This window comes from Myodes glareolus, chromosome X, assembly GCF_982192425.1.
Source record: "Myodes glareolus chromosome X, mMyoGla1.1, whole genome shotgun sequence".
NCBI classification, from domain to species: domain Eukaryota; kingdom Metazoa; phylum Chordata; class Mammalia; order Rodentia; family Cricetidae; genus Myodes; species Myodes glareolus.
The window spans coordinates 96,976,694-97,000,613 of record NC_142053.1 but is presented as its reverse complement, the minus strand read 5'-3'; the positions used below and the strand labels follow the sequence as shown (position 1 = coordinate 97,000,613).

The 23,920-nt window shown below is 41.0% G+C and overlaps 1 protein-coding gene across 1 annotated transcript; it reads right to left on the bottom strand.

Annotated features, from left to right (window-relative positions):
• Positions 1-9,120: 9,120 nt before the first annotated feature.
• Positions 9,121-13,967, bottom strand: LOC148117422 (melanoma-associated antigen B4-like). The gene is made up of 2 exons (XM_087902728.1): positions 13,878-13,967; positions 9,121-10,512 (listed from the first exon to the last, which is right to left on the bottom strand). Exon 2 carries the CDS (start codon positions 10,449-10,451, stop codon positions 9,435-9,437), a length of 1,017 nt encoding a protein of 338 aa, XP_087758854.1. The 5' UTR covers positions 10,452-10,512; positions 13,878-13,967; the 3' UTR covers positions 9,121-9,434.
• Positions 13,968-23,920: the final 9,953 nt, after the last annotated feature.

Genomic DNA, 23,920 nt, shown 5'->3' with positions numbered 1-23,920 from the left:
TCCCCGAACGGGCATGGTGAATAAAGTAAGCACAGAGTTCTGAGTGGTCAGGGTTCGCTACAGAAAGTGAAACTGAGATTCAGTACTTAAACAATAAGCAGTTAGGTGGCTAAACCTTGAGGTTGGGAGGATGTGCAGAAAGTCCATTGCTGAGAAAGTTATGTCTACTACGTTGTTCTGTACCTGACCTTGAATCACTAATAAAAACCAGGGAAATTGTTTTAGTTTATTTGTCTCTAGGGGTAAACAGCTTGTTTTGAAATTATTCTGAGGACTAAAATTAACTTTCTTTGTGACTGAAAATATTATTATTTTCAAATGTCTGTCTGAGTAATGAAAAAATCCTAATATTATTTCTATATTTCTGAAATATACATTTAAGTGGGAACCATCTTGCTTACCATCCACATATACATGTGTGCCCAGTAGATTGAAGAACAGTAGGTATATTATATATATATATATATATCATGTATTATCATATATTTTTATATATGTCATATATAGAAATATATTTTTATATTTATATATTATATAAATATATTTATATATACACTACATATAGAAATATATTTTTTATAAATGAGATAAACACACAAACAGTAAGAAATATTCATAGCTCTTTTTTGTGACACATGAGAGGACCTTCTAAGATCTCAAGATCTAAGATGCACACCCACTAAAATTCCTCTCCAGCCAGTACACTGTTCTCCACTCATGAGGAGCCTGAGGCTCCCTAAATGTCTAAGTCCACTTTCTGGTAATCTCATTGGGAGTCTACAAAATATTATGGGAGAGTATACCAAGGATGATCATCCAACACATTTTACAACCAAGTCAAAGTCTGTATTCCAACTGTCTCAGAATACATTCAGATATGCAACACCCAAGTATAACACTGAACAGTTAGGGCAAGAGACTTTTAGAGGAAAAACCCACACCTTGGTATCTCTCTGTGCAGCTGCAGGGGGAGGTTTGAAGGAACAAGCAGTTTAACAGAAGCTAAGATAGGCTGTTAGCTAGAGAAAGTTGCTGTCACAAGATGGCAGTTTAGCAGAAGCTACAGTAAGTTAGCTGGGGTGTCTTGGCCTTGGGTCCTAGAATAGACTTGGGACATTTTCCCTGGGATTCTCTAACAAAAAGACTGAGTTCTCCTTAAACCTGAAAAGGCTTCAGCAAGAATACAAGATGGAGGAAACTCTGCACTCTCTTTCTCTGTCACAAACCAAGTTAACAATTTTAGCTTACATAAGCATTTATATTATGTAAAAATAAACCATAATCATACAGAGAAACCATAACCACAGACAGATAGTTTATATACATAATAAAACATAAGATTTATTTTAATAAACCAATATTTTAAACATAATCTGTGGATGATATTTTATATAGTCCTCATTATGAAAAGGAATTTAATGTAGAGATCTTTAGTAAATTTATAAATCAATTAGTTATTATAGTCCAATCTTAATAAAAATTTTACAGTTCACATTTTTATATTTTTATTTTGAAGAAATCAAATGAATTTTATGCTACCTGTTATATAAGCTGGAATTTGTTTTGGAAGGTAATCCTCATCAAAATCTATGTGTATATTATTAAAGGTTTATGAAACATTGAAAATTCTCAAAGATATTATTTTAATAGGTGATAAGATGTTAGAGTACTCAAATTTATAAGATTATATTCCTTTATCAGACCTTAAGATATGATCAAAATATTTAAATTTGAATCTGCAAGTATGCTTTAATTGTACATGAAAAAATAACAAAACCTAGTTTAAAAAGAGAACTGAAATCACAAGAGTGTGTTAAAATCTTTGACATAACAATATATGAAAACAACCAAAATATACAAAACAAATATCATCGCCATATGAGAAAAATACATGAATTTGGTGCACCCAGTTACAAAAAGGTTTGAAAGTTCATCCTATTTCTTTAAGTAGAAAAGGCTTAGTTACACAAACGATCAAAAAGTAAAGTTTGTTCTATAGATATGGCAAAATCTCTCTATTTTTTTATGAATGACTGAGGAAGGAAAATTGTTTATTATTGTGTTCCAGACTGCTTTGTGGCAGGTAACCAGAGGTCACTAACTCATGCTAAGTCACACCTGGTGATTCATCCACAACAAGCAAATTAAAAGAACCAAATAAAAAGCAGAAAGCAAAGATTCAATTCAGTCATATTGGGAAGTGGAGGAGGAAAAAGATATCTTATTAATCCACCAAACCTATCTTCATTGTACTGAGGTGAGATCAAAATTTGAATGGGGGGCCACATATATGAACATCCATGCCTTCCAGATCAAGGAGAGGTTATACCCACCATTGACTCATTAGTATCTGTGTTTTAGTCCAATTATGTATGGTGACTTGAGAAGTAGTTGCTGGAACTGTTTGAAATCTCTTTCACGGAGGGAAAATAATACCTCTGACTGGTTCTCTTCTTATCCCCAGAATGGAATAGTTGGGAAAACCCCATTAGCCTTATGGCTCATTATTTGATATTCCTTTTTAGGATCTTTATATCTGCCAGACCTATTACATGAGGCAGCGTGAAATAGGTTTTATGAAGATATTCCCGAGAAAAGCAGTGTGCTACTACACAGATCCAGTAGCAGACCATGAATAGTTTTAGGCAATGTCTATTTTGATATTAGTAACACTCAGACAGTCAATGGGTTTCATGTTAGGAAAAGCAGAAGCAAAGGAAAATAGAATTGAAGTCTAGAAGGATTGGTCCGTCAAATGACAGACATGGAAACTCCCCAACAATGCTTGAAGAAAGGTTTCAACATAAATCCTCAGGAATGCTGTGGTGGGGACACAGACCTAGCTTCACTTGGCTATCTTTTACAGTCTGCAGTGTCCTCCTAAGCTTTAAGGACCTCCACTCAGGTCAGAGATTTGGGGCTTTAAGGCTGAAAAGAATTTTAGGACTGGTTTGAATTGTAAAGAGACTGTAATATAAGTAAGGGAGTTAAAAGGAGAAAAAAGTTGCTCAAGGAAAACAGTAAGACACATAAGACATAAACAAGGAAAGAGAAGGAGATGAGCTATTTTAGTATTTATCCTTATTTATTTATTTATTTATTTTGGTATCCATTTTAACACATATATTATATATATATATGTGTGTGTGTGTGTGTGTGTGTGTGTGTTAAAGGACTCTCTTTTTAGAATGAATTACCGATATTATCAGTTATTTTCTTGAAAGATATTTCACATTTTAATTAAAGCAGACTGCTCTTTGTGATTTATTTTTTAACCTTTGCATAGAACTTCCAAAAGTATGCACGATAAACCACTTTGTAGGTAGTTATTTTATATCTTTCTTCCACATCAAATACTTGGAAGTTAATAATTATCATACTTAAAGCCATCTTAGGAACTGATGATAATTTGTATTCAAACATCCAAACACTTCCCCCTTCTTGGAAATTTTGTTCATAGGCACATGCATGTATGTATACAAGTATGAATGTATGTATGCATGCATATTTTGCTTATCACCTGAAAAGTTACCTATACACTACAGTTAAAGAATGTTTTGAGAGTCAGTTTGGTGTGCTGCTTGCAGAATTAACTTTGTCAGATTTTATGTTGCAACATCTTTCTCCCACTGGGTTTTGGTATTATTCTGTCTGCTTACCCAAACATGAGAGGCCCTAAGACACTGGTGACCAATTCCTCAAATATGCATTCCTAAGAAAATCAATAAAGTTCCTTCTTACCCAGTAATGGGGTATGTTTGTTTGGATTCTCTATGTAGCCATTGCACAGTGTAAGGTTTTACCTCTGTTCTTTTGGATGGGAGGGAACAAGTCTCTGTTCTCTTTAGTGTTTTAATCATCAGGTGCTCCTAAAATTCCTAAGCTAAAGGCTTGGCATGATCACAGCAAAGATTTTTTAAAAACAACTGAAACTGGACATGGGGTAAGTCTGCAGCTGGACTGGAATACTATGGCTTCAGATTACTTCACACTATGAAGTATTGTCTGCTCTGTCAGCTAGCAACAATGTTCCCCAAATGCACAAGTTCTCAAACTGTCTGGACTGCACTCTCTACATTTAAGCTTCGTTTCTCCAGTCCTCTTCTCTGCAAGTGACAGAGGTTGTGTAATGAATGGAGAGAACTTGAAACTGACTGCCATGTATATAAGATATTCCCCTTCTGCTGTCTCATGGCTGCAATTTTCAAACAGTATTTTTATGTCCTTGTTCTAGACATAAGGAAGATACGACAAGAGACATTTGACACCTCTGCTCTACAGTTTCATGGTGTGGTAATAGAAAACAGACTTTTCTGTCCTGTGATACTAAATTATATTGTCTTCTCAGGCCCTGCCCAGGTATCCCTGACTTGTCTCCTGGTGAAACTGTAATTCTTCCCTCTTTGAATGTATGTTAAATGTTAAATATGCTTGGCTGTCTTCATACATATGTGTAGAGGATAGAAGTGAACTTAGTGTCTTACAACTTCTCAGCCTCTTTGTTGAGACAGAGTTTCTCACCAACTTAGATCTCACTAGTTTGGTTAGTCAGGATGGCCAGTTAAGCCAAAGGGTATGTGTCAATGGAGATTTCTCTCCTGTCCACCAGTTCCCGAACAAACACTCAAAGACTTACAATAATTATAAAAGTTTGGCTTGTGGCTCAGGCTTATTAAAAACTAGTTCTTATTTGGAAATGAACCCATTTCTACTATTTTATATTTTACCACAAGGCTCCTGGTTTGTTACCTTACATCATGCTTTTCCGGTGGCTGCTGGTGCCCTCCCGACTCCATTTTCCTTCTCTCTATATGTTTGTTTGGATTCCTTCCTGGTTCTATTGTGTCTGGATATTGGCCAGTCAGCTCATTTACTAAACAAAGGTAATAAAACATATTCATAACTTACAGAAGGGCATCCCACACCTATAAAGTCCTGAGCTTCAAGATCCCATCGCAGCACCTGGTTTTTAAGATGAGTGTTTATGGATTGAATTCAGGTGCTCATTCTAGGGCCACATGAAATGTACCAACTAAGTCATATCACCAGTCATGCTCCCCTCCTGATGTTAAGATACGTCTTCTGCATGAGCCTTGTGTCTCCCTCATACTCACCAGGCAGAAGGAAGGAAAGGTATTTCCTGGCTACATGCCAAAAATAAATTTGTGAAAAGATCAAGGCTTTACAGTTGGTTGTTCATGACAGGAACACAAAAGTATATTCTCCATTAAAAGAATCTGCAGTCCTAATAGTTCCAGCTGAGGTGCCATGAGATGCAAGCCTAGAACCAAGCCTTGAACTGTGCGGTTCACCTAAAGTGGAAACTGACAGAGATCTCTGCCTGGCATTACCTTGTGTCCCAGACGGTGACAAAAGAGAGGATTCGGAGTGTCACTCACAAATATGAGATACATGTTCACACTTTCTTTGTTACCAACTGACCCCTGTATAATCTGGCAAGCTTCCTTTTTCTTTTCATATGAAGTGTCTTTACATATCTCCATTCTTGTTTGTGCTTATAAGGGATTTGTATACTAATTTATTTGGTCTTTTTTGTTCTTCTGGCACAACTGTATTGAACCCCCCTCTCTTCATCTTTCATTTATTGAAAATATTCTTCTCTCACACAATACATCTTGACTATATTTTTCCCTCCCTTCACTCCTCACAGCTATCTCCTCCATTCTCCCACACATCCACTCCCCTTCTGTTTCCTCTTCAGAAAAGAGAAGGCTTCCAAGGATGACAGCCAAAGAGAGTAAAACAGGATACAATAACATCAAGCAAATAGTCATTACGTATATGCAAAGGACCTCGCACATATCTATACAGATTCTGTGCTTGCTACTCCATTCTGTGTTGGCCAATATAAGCCCTGCTTAGCTGATTTGCTGGGTCATGTTCTCCTGTTGTCTTCCACCCTCTTTGAATGCTATAATCATTCCTCCAATCCCTGGAGTTCCCCAATCTCTCAGGGGTGGCATCCTATGGAGACCTCCAAATTAGAATCTCTCTGCAGAATATCTGACTGTGGGTCTCTGAACCTGCTCCCATCTGTTGCCAGAGGAATCCTCTCTGATAATTGTGGACATGACAGTGGCATGTGAAGTTACTGCGCAGGCTCCAGAAAGGGAAACCTGGCCAATCATCCCAGATAAAAAACCCTGGACCTACACCCTATTCTGTCTGCAGGTTGTGCTTGGGCAATGGTGGCCAACTAATGTTTGGTTTAGTTTGAGGAACACACTACGAGAGGGAACCTGTATGGCTAGGAACTGGAAAATGGACAGGCAGAGACCTGTGGTAGAATCAAACATGAGTGAAACAAAGAAACAAACAAACAAAAAAAACAATGATATGACTTCTAATAATATTTTTCTATACCCTGACTTTATCTGAGACCTTCGGTCTCATTCCAACAGCCTCAAATCTAAGACACTCTCTAGTTAGAAGTGAAATTTGCCTTGTTGTAGTTGACCTGACAAGAGTTCCCAGGGTGAGTTACAGTGAAAGAAGTATGTGGGTAGGGAGTGATCAGGTTTCTGGTATAAAATAGAAAGCTAGCCTCTGTTAACCCGAGACACAACAGTTTTCCTGTGTTCTTCAAAGCCTTGTGATGTCCCAGACTGAAGTGAACAAGATTCACTGTTACCATATATATGACTCTCAGCATTCTTTCTGTTATTCCCCTCATTTACACTTGGGGTCATGTTGACGATTGGTAGGCAGTATTTCAGATGTGTACACGCATACACACACACACACACAAACATACACACTCTTCAGTGTATGTTCTTCAGTATACACACTCACAAACACACTTTGTTCAATAAGGAAATATTACACACACACACACACACACGAGTGTGCATGAGTGTGCATTCTCACGTGCCCTAGCGCACACACAGTCTGTTCAATTGAGTCCATCCCTATCAACCCCAGGAGATCCTACCACTGAGAAAAATTTCTACTACACAGAAGAATAAGTTCAATTCCTGAAATAGAGAGATGAGTTGTTTTTTTGTTTTTTGTTTGTTTGTTGTTGTTGTTTTCTGACGACCTTCCACCTGTGTTAACCTTTAGGTCCAGAATGTGCTCTTTCTGAGTATTTCTGTTTTACTCAAATCTTGCATGATCCTCAGTTTATTAGCTTATTCTTATCAGAGCTCACCACCCCTTTCTTACTTGACCTGAGAAAGCTGCACCTGAGTGTAGCAGCATTTCATTTGTATTTTAATAAATAAAGCATGCCTCAAGTTCAGAGAGTAAAATGGTCACACTGGCCAGTCTTCCATACCATGCTATAGTAATATTTGATTCCCAGTAGCCACACTAGCTGCCATAGAAACTGGGCAGTGCATGACTTTAACCCCAGTGGTGCACACCTTTCATCCCAGAACTAGAGAGGATTATAAAATGGGGAGACAGCTTTCAGTTACAGCCTCATTCTGAGATTCCTAGAGGCAGGATTGCCATTTAGGACTGAGGTCAAGGTTAAGAGCCAGTGTCTGACTGCTTTGCTTTTGAGTCTTCAAGTTTAACTCCAATTTGGCACACCAAGCTTTAATTAAATATGCTTCATTTGATGCCCAACTTTTGGGGCACAAATTGACGAACAAGCCATTTACCTGAGACTTTTTACCTCCAGTCCAGGACAGAGCTTGGATTGAAATTCCAGCTCTAGGAATTTAGAGGAAGCACTAGGATTTCCAGGCCCCACCTGCCTTGGCTTAGCTTCCCCTCTTGAGGAGCACATCCTTTATGCCACACCTCAGGCACCGACATGGGTTCCTGTGTTCCTACTGCAGTTTCCTGTGAGTCCTACAGTCTCCTGCCTACCCCTAGCCCTGCATGCTTAAGGCTACCTTTCACAGACAGAAGTTTCTCTCTTACCTTAGTGTTCCATAGCTGCTCAGTCCCAACAAAACACAGAGGCTTATATTAATTTTAAACTGTTTGGCCTGATTAGCCCAAGTCTTATTGTTAACTAGCTCTTATAACTTAAATTAACCCATAATTCTTATCTATGTTCAGCCATGTGGCTTGACTTCTATTCTAATGCAGCATTTCATCTTGCATCCTCTCCATCTGGGTGGTAACTGCAGATGGGGCCTTTTCTCTTCCCTGAATTCTCCTAGTCTGCTCACCCCACCTATATTTCCTGCCTGGCTACTGGCAAATCAACATTTTACTAACCCAGTGTAAGTGACAAATCTTTAGTGGGTACAGGAGCATTATCCCACAGGACCTGGGGCTCTGATATGCCTTGGAATTTGTGTGGGTATAGGTGTACACCTTGTGTGTGCAGGTGCTTAAAGAGGCCAGAGAAAGGCATAGATGTCTTAGAGCTGGAGGCACTGCAAGCTATTAAGACTCGTTTAATAATATTGAAAATAAAACAGATACAAGAGTCACAGTGTGCATAAAAATAAGAGGAATACAGAAGTGTTGTCTTCAAATCCCACCCTTAATCTAAATTCTTTCACTTACTAGCCATGTAAATATGGGAACAGGTAGATTTGTAAGTCTTGCTATGCGTTGAGAAGTGATTTTAACAAGTTTTTTCTCTAATAATGGGGATACATGTGTATGGTACAAAGAATCTGTGCTTAAATAGATCTTATACTGACTTATCAGAAAGTGTCATTTATTAATGTGAGCATTTTAATCTAATTCATTATTATCCTTATTTTTCTTAACACTTTGCCTAAATGATCTACAGAAAGTGCTGTATGCCAGGTCATGTACACGAAGGAAAAACAAAACCTTCTTCTCTGAAGACAACTAGTAATGAATACAGAAAAATATTTCTGTTGAACAAGACATCACCCAACATATTGTTTCTTTAGGAAAGTAGAGATCTTATTTCATTCTCTCCAATAATGGGAGTTTCTTAGAGAATCTATCATTGCTTATTCCAGACCTCCTGCTTCTTTTACCAAACGTTTCCAGGACAACTGCAAGAGTCGATATTCAGTGTGTGTTTGGATAAAGCATGAACCTTAAAAAAAGAGAGGTCTGCTTATGTTCAAATTTGTCACACATATTTTAATATCAGAAACAAAAGTCAGTATGTATCCGTGACGTAAATGCCAAGAAAACAAGGACTAAAAGAAAATATTCAATGAAAACCCTAACACTTTTGAATATTTTTCTCTAATATTTCACACCATTTTCTTATTCTATTTCCACAGTATCTTATGAACATCATCAAAACCTTAGAACATTTCAAATTTTAACCTTTATTTCAAATCAATCCAAAAAATTGAGCTCCCAACTAGGTAAACAGCAGTGAAGGAACGGGCTACAAAATTTATCTGTGCACATTTAACCCCAAGTTAAACCTTTGCTAAAAGAACCCCAAAAGATTAACAGCTTGTTTGTAAAGAGATGAACAGACCTTTTTAGTCATAAAGCAGAGGCTACCTTACACCTCACTTGTGAGTAGGACGACTTAACTTGGTCTTAGTACGTCCCTTGGCCTTGCCTTTAGTGCCAGACTTGGCTGCAGCTGCAGCTTGGGCTTTCTCTTCCTCTTCAATCAAAGTCTGCTCATAACGAGATAAGCAAACCCCAGGCAAGGCTTCACTGATCTTGGCTAAAAAGTCCATCACCTTTATCTGGCTTGTTTCAGCATAGGCTTTTGGGCCCCACAGGAACTCATAGGACTGAGGATCACTGTGAGGAACCTGACGGTATTCTACGTATTCTTCCCGCACTAGATCCTCAGTGATGAGCTTCCTGATATCCCCAAAGATGACGTGCATGATCCCATCATAGAGTCCTAAAGCATTTAGGAAATACCAGACATCCTCCTCGGGAGCACAGTAGTTATTTAGGTAGATCACACTTAGGAGAGCAATCAGAATGCCCCTGGTAGGAACACCTAGCTCATTGCTCCTACCTCCATCATCCTCGAAACCTAGCTTGCTCACAAGCTCATATGCTTGACCATGTGGCTGGACTTCTTTCAGCTCAAGGCCAAACACCACATCCAATCGATAGGAGGCTTTCTTGAGGATCTCAGGGAAGTGTTCCTTGAACCTTTTGTTGATAACTTTGAGCATCTCTCCCCTCTTCATGATCTGCTGTACTTTGTATTTGCAGAGCATGTACTCCATCAGCATTCCTGTCTTCCTTGTCAGAAGATCCATCTGCAAGCTTCTAGTGGAGAGTAGAGCCCCGGAGGAACGCTCATTTCTATCCCCTTGGCCCTGGTCACCCTTATCAGACTTTCTGTGGGTCACTTCTTGGCTGGCAGTGCTGCTGGGTGCTGAGCTTTCAGACTGCTGTGGGAAGTCAGCAGCAGAAGTGCTTGGCTTAGCAACTCCTGAAGCTTGATCAGAGCAAGCAGGTGACTCTGTTTTCTCTGCCTCCTTTGCTTGAGCATCCTTGAGCTCCTGGCGCCGTTTCTCATGAGCACGTGCCTTACTCTTCTGTCCTCTTGGCATGATGGCTGGCGTCAGGGACAGTTGGACAGAGACTTGGTAGTAGAACAGGTAACTGAGATACCTGAATCAGGAAAATAATGTACTATGAGCACTTTGAGCATGTTGAGAACACTCAGGCTTTCAGCCGTTCTTTCCCGCAATTCTTTCCCTTCCTTGTGTTACATTATAATGACATCAGTGTTCTGAGCACTCACTGTATTCCTCACCTCTAGTCCCCTTATATATACTGTGAGGTGAAGGATGGCTGCCTTTCTCTGGGGTTTGAACACTCTCAATTCTACTCACATCTAGTACTAGATTGATGTAATGTTTCACAGAATTCAGGAGTAAGGAAGCCCAAAGGAGACTTGACCTTGAATCACAACACCAATTCACAGAACATGAATGGTGAAATCTCACAAGGCCATACCCCTAAATGAAGTTCTGTAGACTGTGGCTGTTACAAGAGGGAGATTCAGTCTTCTGCAGGCATAATTGCTCAGTACTAAAACTACATACATGTAAGCAACACTAAATGGTCATCTCAGTCTCTATTTATGTGTTTATATAATAAATACATGTGTTTATATTATTTATTACTTACACTATGGATATTATTTTTACATAAAACAATATATAAAACATATGTATGTATTTATATATTGTCACATATTTAACAATAATAATTATAAAATGGGCTGTGGATTTTTGAGGACATTGGGGGAATGATTGGAGATGTAGAGAGAAGACAGGAAATGATATAAATACAGTGCACACAAATTAAATAAAAAGTCAAAAGCAGAAATTATCACAGGACGACTTTCATAAAGTAAAAGTCATCCTGGTCTAAATTGTGAATTCTGCGGAAACCAGAGCTTTATACAAAAAAACAAACAAACAAAACAGCCAAACAAACAAAAACATACACCTGACTTTAAAAAAAAAAAAAAGAAAAAGACAAAAGAGCATGATGCGCACTGGGAGAAAATATATACAGAAGATGTGATAGAGATGCTGAAACTCACATGGCTAACCTTTGACCTATTGTGATGATAATGTCCTGGTAACAGAGCCTGTGGCTAGTCAGGACAGGTGTCCTTGTCAAAGTCACACTATAGCACCTGACTTGCAATGGCCCCATTATTTTGTAAGTGATTCCCTCACCTCCATATATCTTCACTGATGTTAGGTAGTGGAGACCAAGGCTAAAGTGGGACTATAGGAGACCAATGCTGTCCCTCCTCAGAGAACAGGATCGGAGGAGCACAGAGGGTGTCCCACTTTCAGCTCCAAATTCAGGACATTTTAAATATCCCTGTGCTATGTGTTAGCTTTCAGTTTCCATTCAACCAGGATGTCAGTATCTTGCTCAGACATTTAAAACTGACCCTTTTTCTTTGTCCACACTCATTTGGCAAAGTCATGGGAACTGCTGTAAAGTTCCTGACATGCACACCTGGTATCATACTCTTCCTCGCTTCCCTCAACCTCTGCTGTATTTCCTCTTCCGTTTCCGCTCATCCTGGTCAATTTCCCATTATCCTCTTACTTCTTCCTAACAGTACAGGAGAGTATTGGCAGGAGGCTTTAACTCTTCCACGTTCTTTATTTATATTTAATGTCTGCTTTTACTGTCTTTGCAACTTTACCTAGGGTTTCACAAATGCTAAGCAAACACTACACACCAGTTTGCTCTCTGTCTATTCTTCCACTTCTAATTTTTTTCCTTTTTTTTAACGACAGGGTTTCTCTGTGTAATAGCCCTAGTAGTCCTGGAACCTGGAACATACTTTGGAAAACCAGGTTGGATTCAAACTCACAGAGATCTGCCTGCGTCTGCCTCCCAAATGCTGGGATTTGTACAACCACAGCTGGGCTCCACTTCTGATTCTTAGGAGTATTTTGGGAGAACATAAAAGGGTGGTGAATCTCTGTGAGTTCAAGGTCTTCCTGCTCTACAAGAGCTAGTTCCAGGAAAGCTAGGATTACTAACCAGAGAAACCTTGTCTCAAAAAAAAAAAAACAAAAACAAAAAAAAAAACCAACCAACCAACCAACAAACAAACAAAAAAACAAAACAAAACAAAAAAACATGTCCATTTAGCTCTGTGATGGCTGCGCACCCTTAGTACCTCTGAGCTGTCTGGAGGCAGGGGCATGTAGATCTCTGTGTGTTGCAATCTTGCATGGAAAACAGAGTGAGTTCCAGGGGAGGCTTCAATGCTACAGAGAAACACTATCTCAAAAAACAAACAACAACAAAAAAAAACAAATCCTCTAAGTATCTCTGGTATAGTGGTCCTTATGACTGCCATACACTAGGCATGATTGCACAGGTTAGAATTCCTCTGACTCCCTAGGGATGTGCTTGCTCACCCAAGTTAGGCTTCCCCCTGAGTCGCACAGGATAGGCATGCCTAGCCTGGTTAGGAGTTCCTCTGACTGCCACGGGATGACAGTGGCTTCCAGAGGTAGGATTTCTTCTGAATCCCACAGGATGGGCGTGGCTACCAGAGGTAGGATTTCTACTGACTCCCACGGGATGGGAGTGGCAAATAGAGGTAGGATTTTCTCTGACTCCATGGTATGGGAGTGGCTACCAGAGGTAGGATTTCATCTGATACCAATGGGAGTGGCTACCAGACAAAGACTTTCCTTGGATACCCACAGGGTGGGAGTGCCTAAAAAAGCCTCTGGATGTCATCTGCAACTGGCACTTCCTCAGACCACCCCAAGATGGGCGTGGCTATCTTAAACCTCAATGTATCTCTTTCTTTTGGCTCCTTGAGACCTCCTACCAGCCCGTGTTCGGCATGACCAGCCCTGTGCCTTTTGCGTGTTTTTCTGAGATATGGGTTTTAAGTGCTACCTCAGGCTTTTAAAAATATGTAGAGAGCCAAGTGGTGATTTTGCAAGACTTTAATCCCAGCACTCAGGAGGCATGGGCAGGAAGATCTCTGTGAGTTTGAGGCCAGCCTGGTCTACAATAGCGAGTTCTAGGACAGCCTCCAAAGCTACAGAGAAACACTGTCTCTAAGGGGAAAAAATAGTAAGTACAGATCTCACAGGAGTTGGTTCTTCATTCCACTGAACATTAACTACCGATTTTGCTGGTGATGAAGTCCGATAGACTTCCTTTGCTTCTGTACTCTGCCACGGGGCACTTTAGAGCCCAGGGCCAGAACAGCTCATGGTGGACTAGAATTCAGTTCAAGGTTCTTGTCTTACGATTTAGAAGTCAAAGGCTGGCTTTAATTGTGACCTAGGAAGCCACCATTTTCAGACTCAGAGTTACCTTCTAAGAGCAGGGGTCCCCGTTTCCTCCCAGAAACGTACAAAGCTACAAGATGCCTCAGATTTTCCCAGGGCAAGCCTGGGTGAGAGCGAGCCCAGCTCCTGGGATTATTCCAGACATATTCCCCCTTGGTACACATTCAGGGGCCTTACCTTGACTGCAGACCTCTCTCAGAACTCGCCGGGAGCGGGGCCTGAGCAGCAGAGGCGGTTTCCGTGCCAGGGGCACTAGGACCCAGTGCCTCCCCCCTCACAGGAAGAGAGGGTAAACCATATCCGGTCAGGGGCGGGCTCTGAAGAGTGACAGCAGGGACGAGTTACTATGCAACAGGACTGTTGTGGGAGAAATTTAGAGGAGAGACTTGTTTCCTTACTGTACTTCCCTAAGACGCTTATCTTTCCCACTGCCTGCACTTTTCTTGGGCTATTTCTTGTAGAGCTGGAAACCAGAGCCTCTGAAGCCCCCACTTAACTCAAGCCCCATCCACCTCGCCATGCTTCCATCTCCCCCATACACCACCTGAACTCCCCTTCCCTTCTTTTTATGTGTTGTGATTTCTGGGGTAAACTAGCAGGGATCCGGGTGGGAACAATCGGGGTAGGAATACAGCCCCCGTTCCTTATTACTACACTTCTCCCCCATTTTGCATGTCCTGGCCCAGGTTGCATGCAAGTCCTCTATTTACAGCTTAATTCTCAATTTCAGTAACACTCCTCTGTTGTCCAGGAGCTCCACCCCACCCCCACCCCTACCACCATGGGGTTGGGGGGTTAATAAATGACACAAGGGCACAACTTCTGTCTAGTAGGTTTCAACTAGTTAGAGTGAAGCTCAAGCTCCTGCCCCGTATACACCCAAGTGGGCCAGCTACACACAGAACCCTCCCTTGCCTCAGTCCTTTAAGTGGAAGTCTAGGTTTACTCCACAGGTTGACAACTTTGTCCTGGACCTCAGAGTGCTGTGTCCTACTCTTTTCAAGAGCCAAGTAATGACTCAGGTTCAGGTCCAGGCTCCGTAGTAAGCCACACCTTTCTGAATCTCAGAGGAGGTGATCTGGGCACATTTTCTCTCATGGTTCTCAAGGTTTGAGTTTCTTGGGCCTGACAACAGGGTCAGGGTTCTGAGCTCACACTTTCTCTTAGGAGAAAATTCCTTTCAATCCACAAAGGTTTTCTCAGCTTGATTTTGGCTTTGAACAGGAACTCTACCTTGCAGACCTGGGGGCCTGTCCCTTAAAGCCTACTAGGGTACTTGCAGTGACCCTGAAGAAAGATAAGAGATACACCAAAACCACTGTCTGCTGGCTCAACTGCATGATATCTGGGGTTCCTGGCATCTTCTCTTCTACTGATTTTGGGCCATTTGCATCAGTTCACTCCCCTCGGTTCCCAAAGTGGAAGTGTCATCATGACCTTATCCATCAACTTTCCAGCCAGAAACATGGCTGAATTGTTTTAGGTAGCTCTCTTTGTGGAAATATTTGTCCAGTAGAACAAGTTTTATAACTACTATGCAATTTATTAGGCATATTTTAAGTGACTTTCATTCTCTGTACAGAATACTTTTTATGATTAAAGCAATGACTGTCAATCCAAACAGCAAAAAGCTTTTCAATGGGAAAACATTTTTAAAAATTAAGATATAATAATAAGTTTAAATGTTCATCTATTGAAAGAATATTAAGAACAGATCAATAATTAATAAAATATTGTGAACTGGGCAGTAGTAGTGCATCCCTTTAATCCCAGCACTTGGGAGGCAGAGGCAGATGGATCTCTGTGAGTCTGATACTAACCTAGTCTACAGAGTGAGTTTCAGGACTGCCAGATTATACAGTTAAATCCTGTCTCACAAAGAAACAAAAACAACAACAAAAAAGAAAAGAAATATTGTTTTAGAATATCAAGCATTATATATCAGGGTATTGAATCAACATTTAAATATTTTAACTTTCATATAATTTTAAATTAGTTACAAATATATTTGTAAACATCCTTTTACATCAAACTTTAATCTTTTGATAGGGGTGTTACAGCCAACCACATTCTCTCCATGGGGCGTGTTGCCCTAAGGCAAAAATTTACCTATAAACCTGGCGGGTGCACTCCCCCTAGCTCTCTCTCCCCTGGCTCCTGCGTCTGGACAGATCATTGGGATTCTGGTGTAAGTCTTCCTTCTGTTTATTAAAGCTGTATATTTTGTATTAAGCTATTCTGGCAGATCAATAATTACCGATCGCACCGCGCCCCATCATCTGGCGCCCTAACATGCGCATTTCCCCCCCAGACCCCTGCAGTCAGTGCAGGCTGCACACTAGCCTCCACCGCACCCCGAGTCCGTCCGTAGACTATTCAGCTCCAGGAATTGATTGGTAATGGGATAATAATATATTGGTATTTGTGAGTTATTGTTTTTAAAAAATTATATTGGCATTGATGCTTGTACATTGATATATTGAATATTGTATGTGAGTGTGCTTTTACCTCTATTTGTATTGATACATATATACATATATTTACATTTCTACCTCTGATTAAAATATTGTATACACTGTTTACATTTGGAGGTCATTGTCCTCATTCATTGCACAGTTGTTTATTCTCTTATTCTTCAAGTTAGATAGACGTAAATGAATAGTCTTATATGTTTGTCATACTTATATTTAGGCTAATCAGGTTATTTAGGTGCATAGAGATCATATTTAGTATAGATAGTATAATCTTCAACCTCTTTGAAGAGCTATAGAAAATGGTCTTTAATCTAACTCATAGTTCTGTAGTAGTGAGACACAATCGTTCCTGGCATCACCACTCTACTCCCGAGAGAACGTTGAACACCAAAGGCACTCCACTTGGAGTATGTCTTCTTCCTGGCAGAACTGGCCTTTGGGCAAAGAAAAAGCCCATACCTCAAACACTGACAGAATTATTGAATATCCATAAATGGATAAAAACAGGATTGTCGTATCTTGCCAAGACAGGGTGAAAGAGTCCTAAAAGGTTTCTTGCCTTTAAAAAATGCCATGTCAGTTACTTCAGGCCTTAGCCAAAGTTGGTTGACTCAACATTGCAAACGAGACTTTGGGTGATTGCCCAGGTAATCAGTTGTCTCTTCCATTTGTTGCACATTTCGGAAGTTTCTTGCATGTACTTCCAGGCTGCTTGAGTAAAATTATTTCCCTTCTCAGGTCTTTGATGGAGTTGAAAATTAGATAGTTGTAGTTACCCACTACTTTATTTAGACTCCTTAAAATAGAATGTTTAGTAAAACTTTTGTTATGTGTTTCTGTAGGGCCGGGTCTACCCTTGCTCCTTGGAGTGCATATTGAGGACAGTTTCTGGCCAGCCAGCTAAGCATCCTGTTTGCTCCTGTGCTCTCTCTGCTCTAGTCTGGTGATTAGCTGAAGGGCATTGTTTCATCTTTGGTATGGTAATTTCCCACCTGCCCGGGAGGAAATCCTTATGCAGCAGCCAGATCCCCTCTGCCTGGGAGGATATCCTTATACAGCAGCCAGGGCCCACCTGCCTGGGAGGTAATCCTTATGCAGTGGCCATGTATATAGGTTTTCCCCTAAGTTGAATAAAGCGGCATTCGGCTGATCTCCTTTCAAATGGACCAGGTCTCTTGTGTGTTTCTTTCAATCTCCAGGCCTTTGCCGGGACTCGCGTACGGTACAGTGGCGCATTAACTGTACCGAGAGGGTAACACAGAATCGGGTGTTACAATTGGAGGCATCACTGGGATAATCAGCAGCTACAGTCAGAGCCCTGTCTGCGGAGACCCATCTGCGAGATTCGGGAAATAGGGATCCCTGAGAGGTCCCCCTCAAAAGGCTGGCCAGCAGGTAAGTGATGAGGGTGTATTGGCTAATGGGTGCAAGTAATTCTGTTCCAGTGTTAAGAGGCCGGTTAACAGGCCAATTGTTAGTTCTTTTGGAGAATCAAGGCACCGGTATTAAAGTTGAGACAGCACAAGAGAATGTTAAGACGGTTTTAGAGTTTAGTCCCTGGTTTCTACATGCAGGGGGTTTTAATATTACTGATTGGGAGTAGGTAAAGGCTGACCTTCAAAATGCACTAAAAAAGTGAGGGCCAGAAGTATTCCCCATAGCAATATTTTTGCTATGGCGCTTAGTCAGAGATGCTCTTCTCAGTGATGATGTAAAAGTAAAAGAACAATTAGAGATTTTAAACAAAACCCCTTGAGGAGACTCAGAAAATAGAATCTGTGAGTTCTATTAAGAGTTTTGAGGAGCAGAAAGTTAAGAGAGTTAGGGATATAGATGAAGAAAAAGAAATTCTAAAAAAGGAGATCACACTGTTTAAAAAGAAGTTTAAAAAAAGAGGAAAGCAAAGCAAACAGAGATCTCTCGATGAGACCTCCACCGCAAAAAACATTCCTTACCACTTCTAATCAATCCTTGTACTACTGCTTCTGCCCCTATAGACTTAGAGGTGGAAATCTGAGAGATTCAAGACAGACTAAATAATCTAAGTAGGGAGAGACAAATTTATCCTGTTGTGGAAATTATTGATCCGCAAGAACAGAGGACCAGGCAGCATAACCCCCAGCTTTTAAGGATATTAAGCAGTTAAAAGAAGCAGTTGTGGCCTATGGAGCTCATGCTCCTTTCACTGTAGCTTTACTGGAATGCTTTGCAGAACTCAACCTTACACCCAGTGACTGGATGCAGCTTTGCAGGGCTTGTCTTTCGCGGGGAAATTATTTGTTATGGAGAGGTGATATGCAGGAAAATTACAAAAAGACCACAGGGAATAATGCCATCGCGGGTTTCCCCCAGCATAACCTTGACATGTTAACTGGTAAAGGACAATATTCTGGTTTAGCAGCACAGATCACATATGATCCTGCAATTTATGCTCAGATAGCTGCCGCGACTGTTAAAGCTTGGAAAACTTTACCTCACAAAGGAGCAGGAGAACAGCTTTCTAAGACCCTTCAAGGATCTTCAGAACTTTATTCTGAGTTTATTGACCTTCTGCTACAGGTGGGAAGTCGCATTTTTGGGGATGTGGACTCAGCTATGCTGGTCGTAAAAGCAATTAGCCTATAAAAACGCTAACAGATTTTGTTAAGAGGCTATATGCCCCCATAGAAATGACAATTTAAATGATTTTATCCGGTTATGTGATGGCACTCACGTGCTGGGTCAGGTAATTATTTCTGCCCTTAGGGAAGGTCAAGTCAGAGCTAGATCAAGGAATTGTTTTCAATGCGGAAGGTATGGACACATTAAAAGAAATAGCCCTGAGGGTGAAGGGATGGTTACTCAGCCCAGGAAAAAAGCCAGGTGTAGTGGTATAGGCCTTCAATCCCAACTCTTTGGAGGCAGAGACCTACAGATCTCTGTAAGTTCAAGGCCAGCCTGGTCTACAGAGTGAGTTCCTGGAACAGCTAGAGGCAGGATGCATAGTGGCATCCACTTTTTCCTGGAATACTCCTATCTTTGTTATTAAGAAAAAGTCTGGTAAATGGAGGTTGCTGTATGATCTTCGAGCAGTAAATGGTTGTATGGACATTTCACAGGGGAGTCCAGATCCAACTTCCTTTTGTGAGTTGGTAATTTTTCCCTCTCAGCATAGTCCTACTGGAGTTTTTTGGCAGAAAGGACCCATCTTATGGGTACATGAACATGTGTCACCTGTAAAAATTGTTATCTCGTACCCATCAGCTGTGCTACATGTTATTCAGAAAGGGTATAAACTTGGTTTACAAACCTTTAGAATGTTACCTGATAAGGTCATTACACCATATACCCAGGCAGAAATAACTTGGCTACAGAATTTTGCTAAAGATTGGACCTTGTTTTTATACACTAATCCCTACAAGTTTGATAATCATTATCCTTCTGATAAGTTGGTCACCTTTTTCAAAAATCATCTGGTATGTTTCCCTAAAGTTATTTCTTTACATCCTCTGGCAGGGGAACAAAATGTGTTTACTGATGGTTCTTCAACTGGGAGAGTTGCTTCCCCTCCTGATTTTGATATTCAGCCTATTAATGCTAAATCTGCTCAGGTGGCTGAATTGATCGCTGTACAAATGACCTTAGAGAAGTATGCTGATATTCCATTTAACCTTTTTACTGACAGCCAGTGTATAAGCAAAATTCTTGCACCTTTGGAAGCTGCAGCTTATACTGCTTCTGTATCTCGAGTCCAGATGCAGTTATTGGCTATTCAAATTTTGCTTTGGGCCCGATCTGTTCCCATTTACGTAGGGCATTTGTGGGCTCATACTGACCTCCCTGATCCCTTGAGCGAGGGGAATGCTTTGGCTGATCAGCTTACTCGCCAAATTTATACAGTGAGTCAAGAATCTTATGGAGCTGCAGAAAAAGCTCATAATCGTTTTCATCTCAATGCTGGATCTTCATTTTAAGAGTTCATTTTAAGATATCTCGAGAGCAAGCCACTGATATTGTTAAAAAATGCTCTTTGTGTACAGAACTTTTAACTGTTCCCCATTTGGGAGTTAATCCTCGTGGGCTTGCTCCAAATCATTTATGGCAAATAGATGTTACCCACGTTCCTTCTTTTGGGCGCATGCAATATGTTCACGTAACCGTGGATACATATTCTCATCCTATTTTTGCCTCAACTCATACAGGAGAAAAATTACAGGATGTTAAAAGTCACTGTCTCCAGGCTTTTGCCTACATGGGAGTTCCAAAAACTGTGAAAACGGATAATGGGCCAGCCTACACCAGCACTGGCTTTGCTAAATTTTGCTCTGAGTTCTCTATTTCTCATAAAACGGAAAGACCTTTTAATCCTCAAGGACAAACTATAGTGGAGCGAGCGCATCGTATGCTCAAAGCTTATTTGCATAAAACAAAAAAAGGGGATTATGGTTCCATCCCCAGGGACCATTTGTCTTTTATATTATACATTTTAAATTTTTTGACTCTTGATGGTCAATCTCAGACTGCTGCTGAGCAATATTGGCGGCCAAATTCTTCTGGGATGCCTCATGTTAAATGGAAAAATATAGCAGATGGCACCTGGTATGGTCCAGATCCTGTACTGGTGTGAGGTAGAGGAACTGTTTGTGTTTTCCCGCAGGATGCTGACAATCCAATTTGGGTACCTGAGCATCTGGTGCGTGCTGTGTATTTTCCTGTCCAGAAGCCTGAAGACAGGACAGAACCAAGAGATCCAGAAGACACTGACTTGTCAACTGAAGAGTTTCTGATTTCCTAAGGAGCTGGCTGTGGTGGTCTGAGTGCCAAGGATCGTTCCTTTACCTATCTACCCTTCCCATGATATTGGCAGCCATTGCTGTGGCTGCCAGAGCAGCTAATGCTGCTGTATTTTCCTTTAATCAGTTAGTTGCCTCTGCTAACACAATGGATACCTTCTCAGGACAGGTTACAAATACCTTGGCCATTCAAATTGAGCCAATTTACAATTAAATACTACAATTTATTTTACATTTGGCTGCGGGTTTTGACCTCTGCTAGGTTACAGAAAAGGCTTTTTGCTGTTATTCATGGACCCTGGAGTACAAGATTTACAAATTGGCTATTATTTATTATTCTAGTTAACTATACCAGGGTTCCTTCCACCAGTGCTGAGATCTTACTTAAAGGGCTCAAATTTGGGCAGATTTATTTAGAATTGAGCAGGCACAGTCTCCTTTAGGAGTGCTTATATGTGCTGGAGCATCATCTTCATGGTTTCATGGTACCGGAGTCAAAGACAAGCTCAGGTCAATGTTGTTACGTGGCAAGTCCTCTTAGCTATTGCCCCGGAGTATCTTTCAGCACAAATCTTGCTGAACTTGGTGATGGGTGGCTAGTGAGCCAATGACGGGTAAGGTTTTTGGGGGGCTGCCCCAACCTAAGACAGAAAATGTGTTTTGACCTGGATGTTTTCCCATGACGAGTAAAGGGTATTGCCTGACGTCCAATGCCACCCAAGACAAGACTAGTCCTATAATTTATATAAAAGGGGGACCTGTAGAGCCCGGTCTACCCTTGCTCCTTGGAGTGCATATTGAGGACAGTTTCTGGCCAGCCAGCTAAGCATCCTGTTTGCTCCTGTGCTCCCTCTGCCCTAGCCTGGTGATTAGCTGAAGGGCATTGTTTCATCTTTGGTATGGTAATTTCCCACCTACCCGGGAGGAAATCCTTATGCAGCAGCCAGATCCCCCCTGCCTGGGAGGATATCCTTATGCAGCAGCCAGGGCCCACCTGCCTGGGAGGTAATCCTCATACAGTGGCCAAGTATATAGGTTTTCCCCTAAATTGAATAAAGCGGCATTCGGCTGATCTCCTTTCGAATGGACCAGGTCTCTTGTGTGTTTCTTTCAATCTCCAGGCCTTTGCCGGGACTCGCGTACGGTACAGTGGCGCATTAACTGTACCGAGAGGGTAACACAGAATCAGGTGTTACATGTTTCCTGCTTAATATTGTTTGTTGTTTGTAATTTTATATTTATTATTTGTTTCTATTGTATATAGCTGTATTTGGTTTTGTTCTGTCTTATTTTATGAAAAAGTGGGAGATGATAGGGGAGTTCAGTCAATCACATTCTCTCAGTGGGACATGTTGCCCTAAGGCAAAAATTTACCTATAAACCTGGAGGGTGTACTTCCCCTAGCTCTCTCTCGCCTGGCTCCTGTGTCCGGACGGATTGTTGAGATTCTGGTGTAAGTCTTCCTTCTGTTTATTAAAGCTGTATATTTTGTATTAAGCTAGTCTGGCAGATCATTAATTACCGATCGCACCACGCCCCATCAATCTTTTTTTTTTTGGCAAAGAAGAATTAAAATTGTCTTTATTTTCAGATGGGAAGATTGTATACACACTATCCCAGAATAGTCATCCCAAAACAAGTGGAACTAGTAAGTGCACTTAAGTAAGGTCACAGAATAAAGATCAGAAGCAAAACTTAATTATATTTCTATATATGATTGATGAATAATTAGGACATGAATGTTTCATTTCGAATACATTAATTCCCATGGGATCTATAAGAAAAACTTAATGGCACATGAAAGCAAGGGTAGCAGCACTGAGGATCTATCCCCAGTTTGGGCATGGCAAGAGAATAAAAAGTGGCTAAGTATTATAATTTATTTAAATATGCCATGAAGAGAAATCATACCATGCAACAGGGTTCACATGGGAGGTTTATTGCAAGAGGAGAGAAAATGGGCAGAAAAAGGGACAGAGAAGAGTGCAGAAAGCTGTCCCTGGGGACAAGAGTCATGGAAGAAAAAGAGAGAGGGAGAGGGAGAGGAAGAGAGAGGAAGAAAGAGAGGGGAGGTGGGCAAGGCCCACCTTTTATAAGTGAATGTAGTAAATGTGCACAGGAGGTGCTCTTAGTGACTGCAGCTGAGGACGTCTCCTGTCAGGACCCCAAGGGCAGGCCAGTGCAGATGCCCGAATGCTTACACTGGGGGCCTGAAGTTTGACTGGATACCCAAGAATCAGGATGTAAAGCATTAGAAAAGCACAAAGCTTTTAGCGCAACAAATTCTTAATCAACAAGCTTAATCAGACAGCAAAATGTACTTTTATTACTCTAGGACAAACTGGATGTTGCCAGTGCTTCACAGGGGCATGTAGTATGACCCGTGACTCAAACACAGAAATCACTGTAAGCCTGGACTATAACCCTGGGTTACTTTTGAAGACACTTGGTTACACAAAATCTTGCTTCTTAAAATGGAGCCTTCCTCCCTCCTCAAATACTTTTTGCTTTGCTCTCATTTTCTGCTTTATTGACTTCTCACTGTCTGGGTACCACAAAGCTTGGCTTTGCTAGACCTTTCTGCCATAATCAGAACCTTGTTTTACAGCTCAATTTGGGGCATCCACAGCTCACCTCCAGGGTCTAGAGACAACCTGCCTAGTAGACAGCCACATGAAACCAGCTCACAGGTGTCTGGCAAGGCATGCACATACCCACCCAAGATGTGGAGGGGGATTCTAAAGGACTCTTGGGGGAACCTCAGAGTTCTCACTTCCAGCTAGTGGACTGAACTGAAAGACACTCAGTTTTGCAATTTACAAGCATGATAGCTACTTTCTCTTGTGGGTCTAGAGAAGTTCAGAGGGATGAATGAACATTTATTGCAAGCCTGGGCTGCAGATACCTTGTCTAGCTCTCACGGGAGCCAACTCCCACCATACAAACAGCCCCACTTGCCTCCATGGGGCCCGTG

Excerpts from the sequence above, each read along its gene's own strand:
- LOC148117422 (XM_087902728.1), bottom strand. The coding sequence starts at position 10,451 with ATGCCAAGAGGACAGAAGAGTAAGGCACGTGCTCATGAGAAACGGCGC.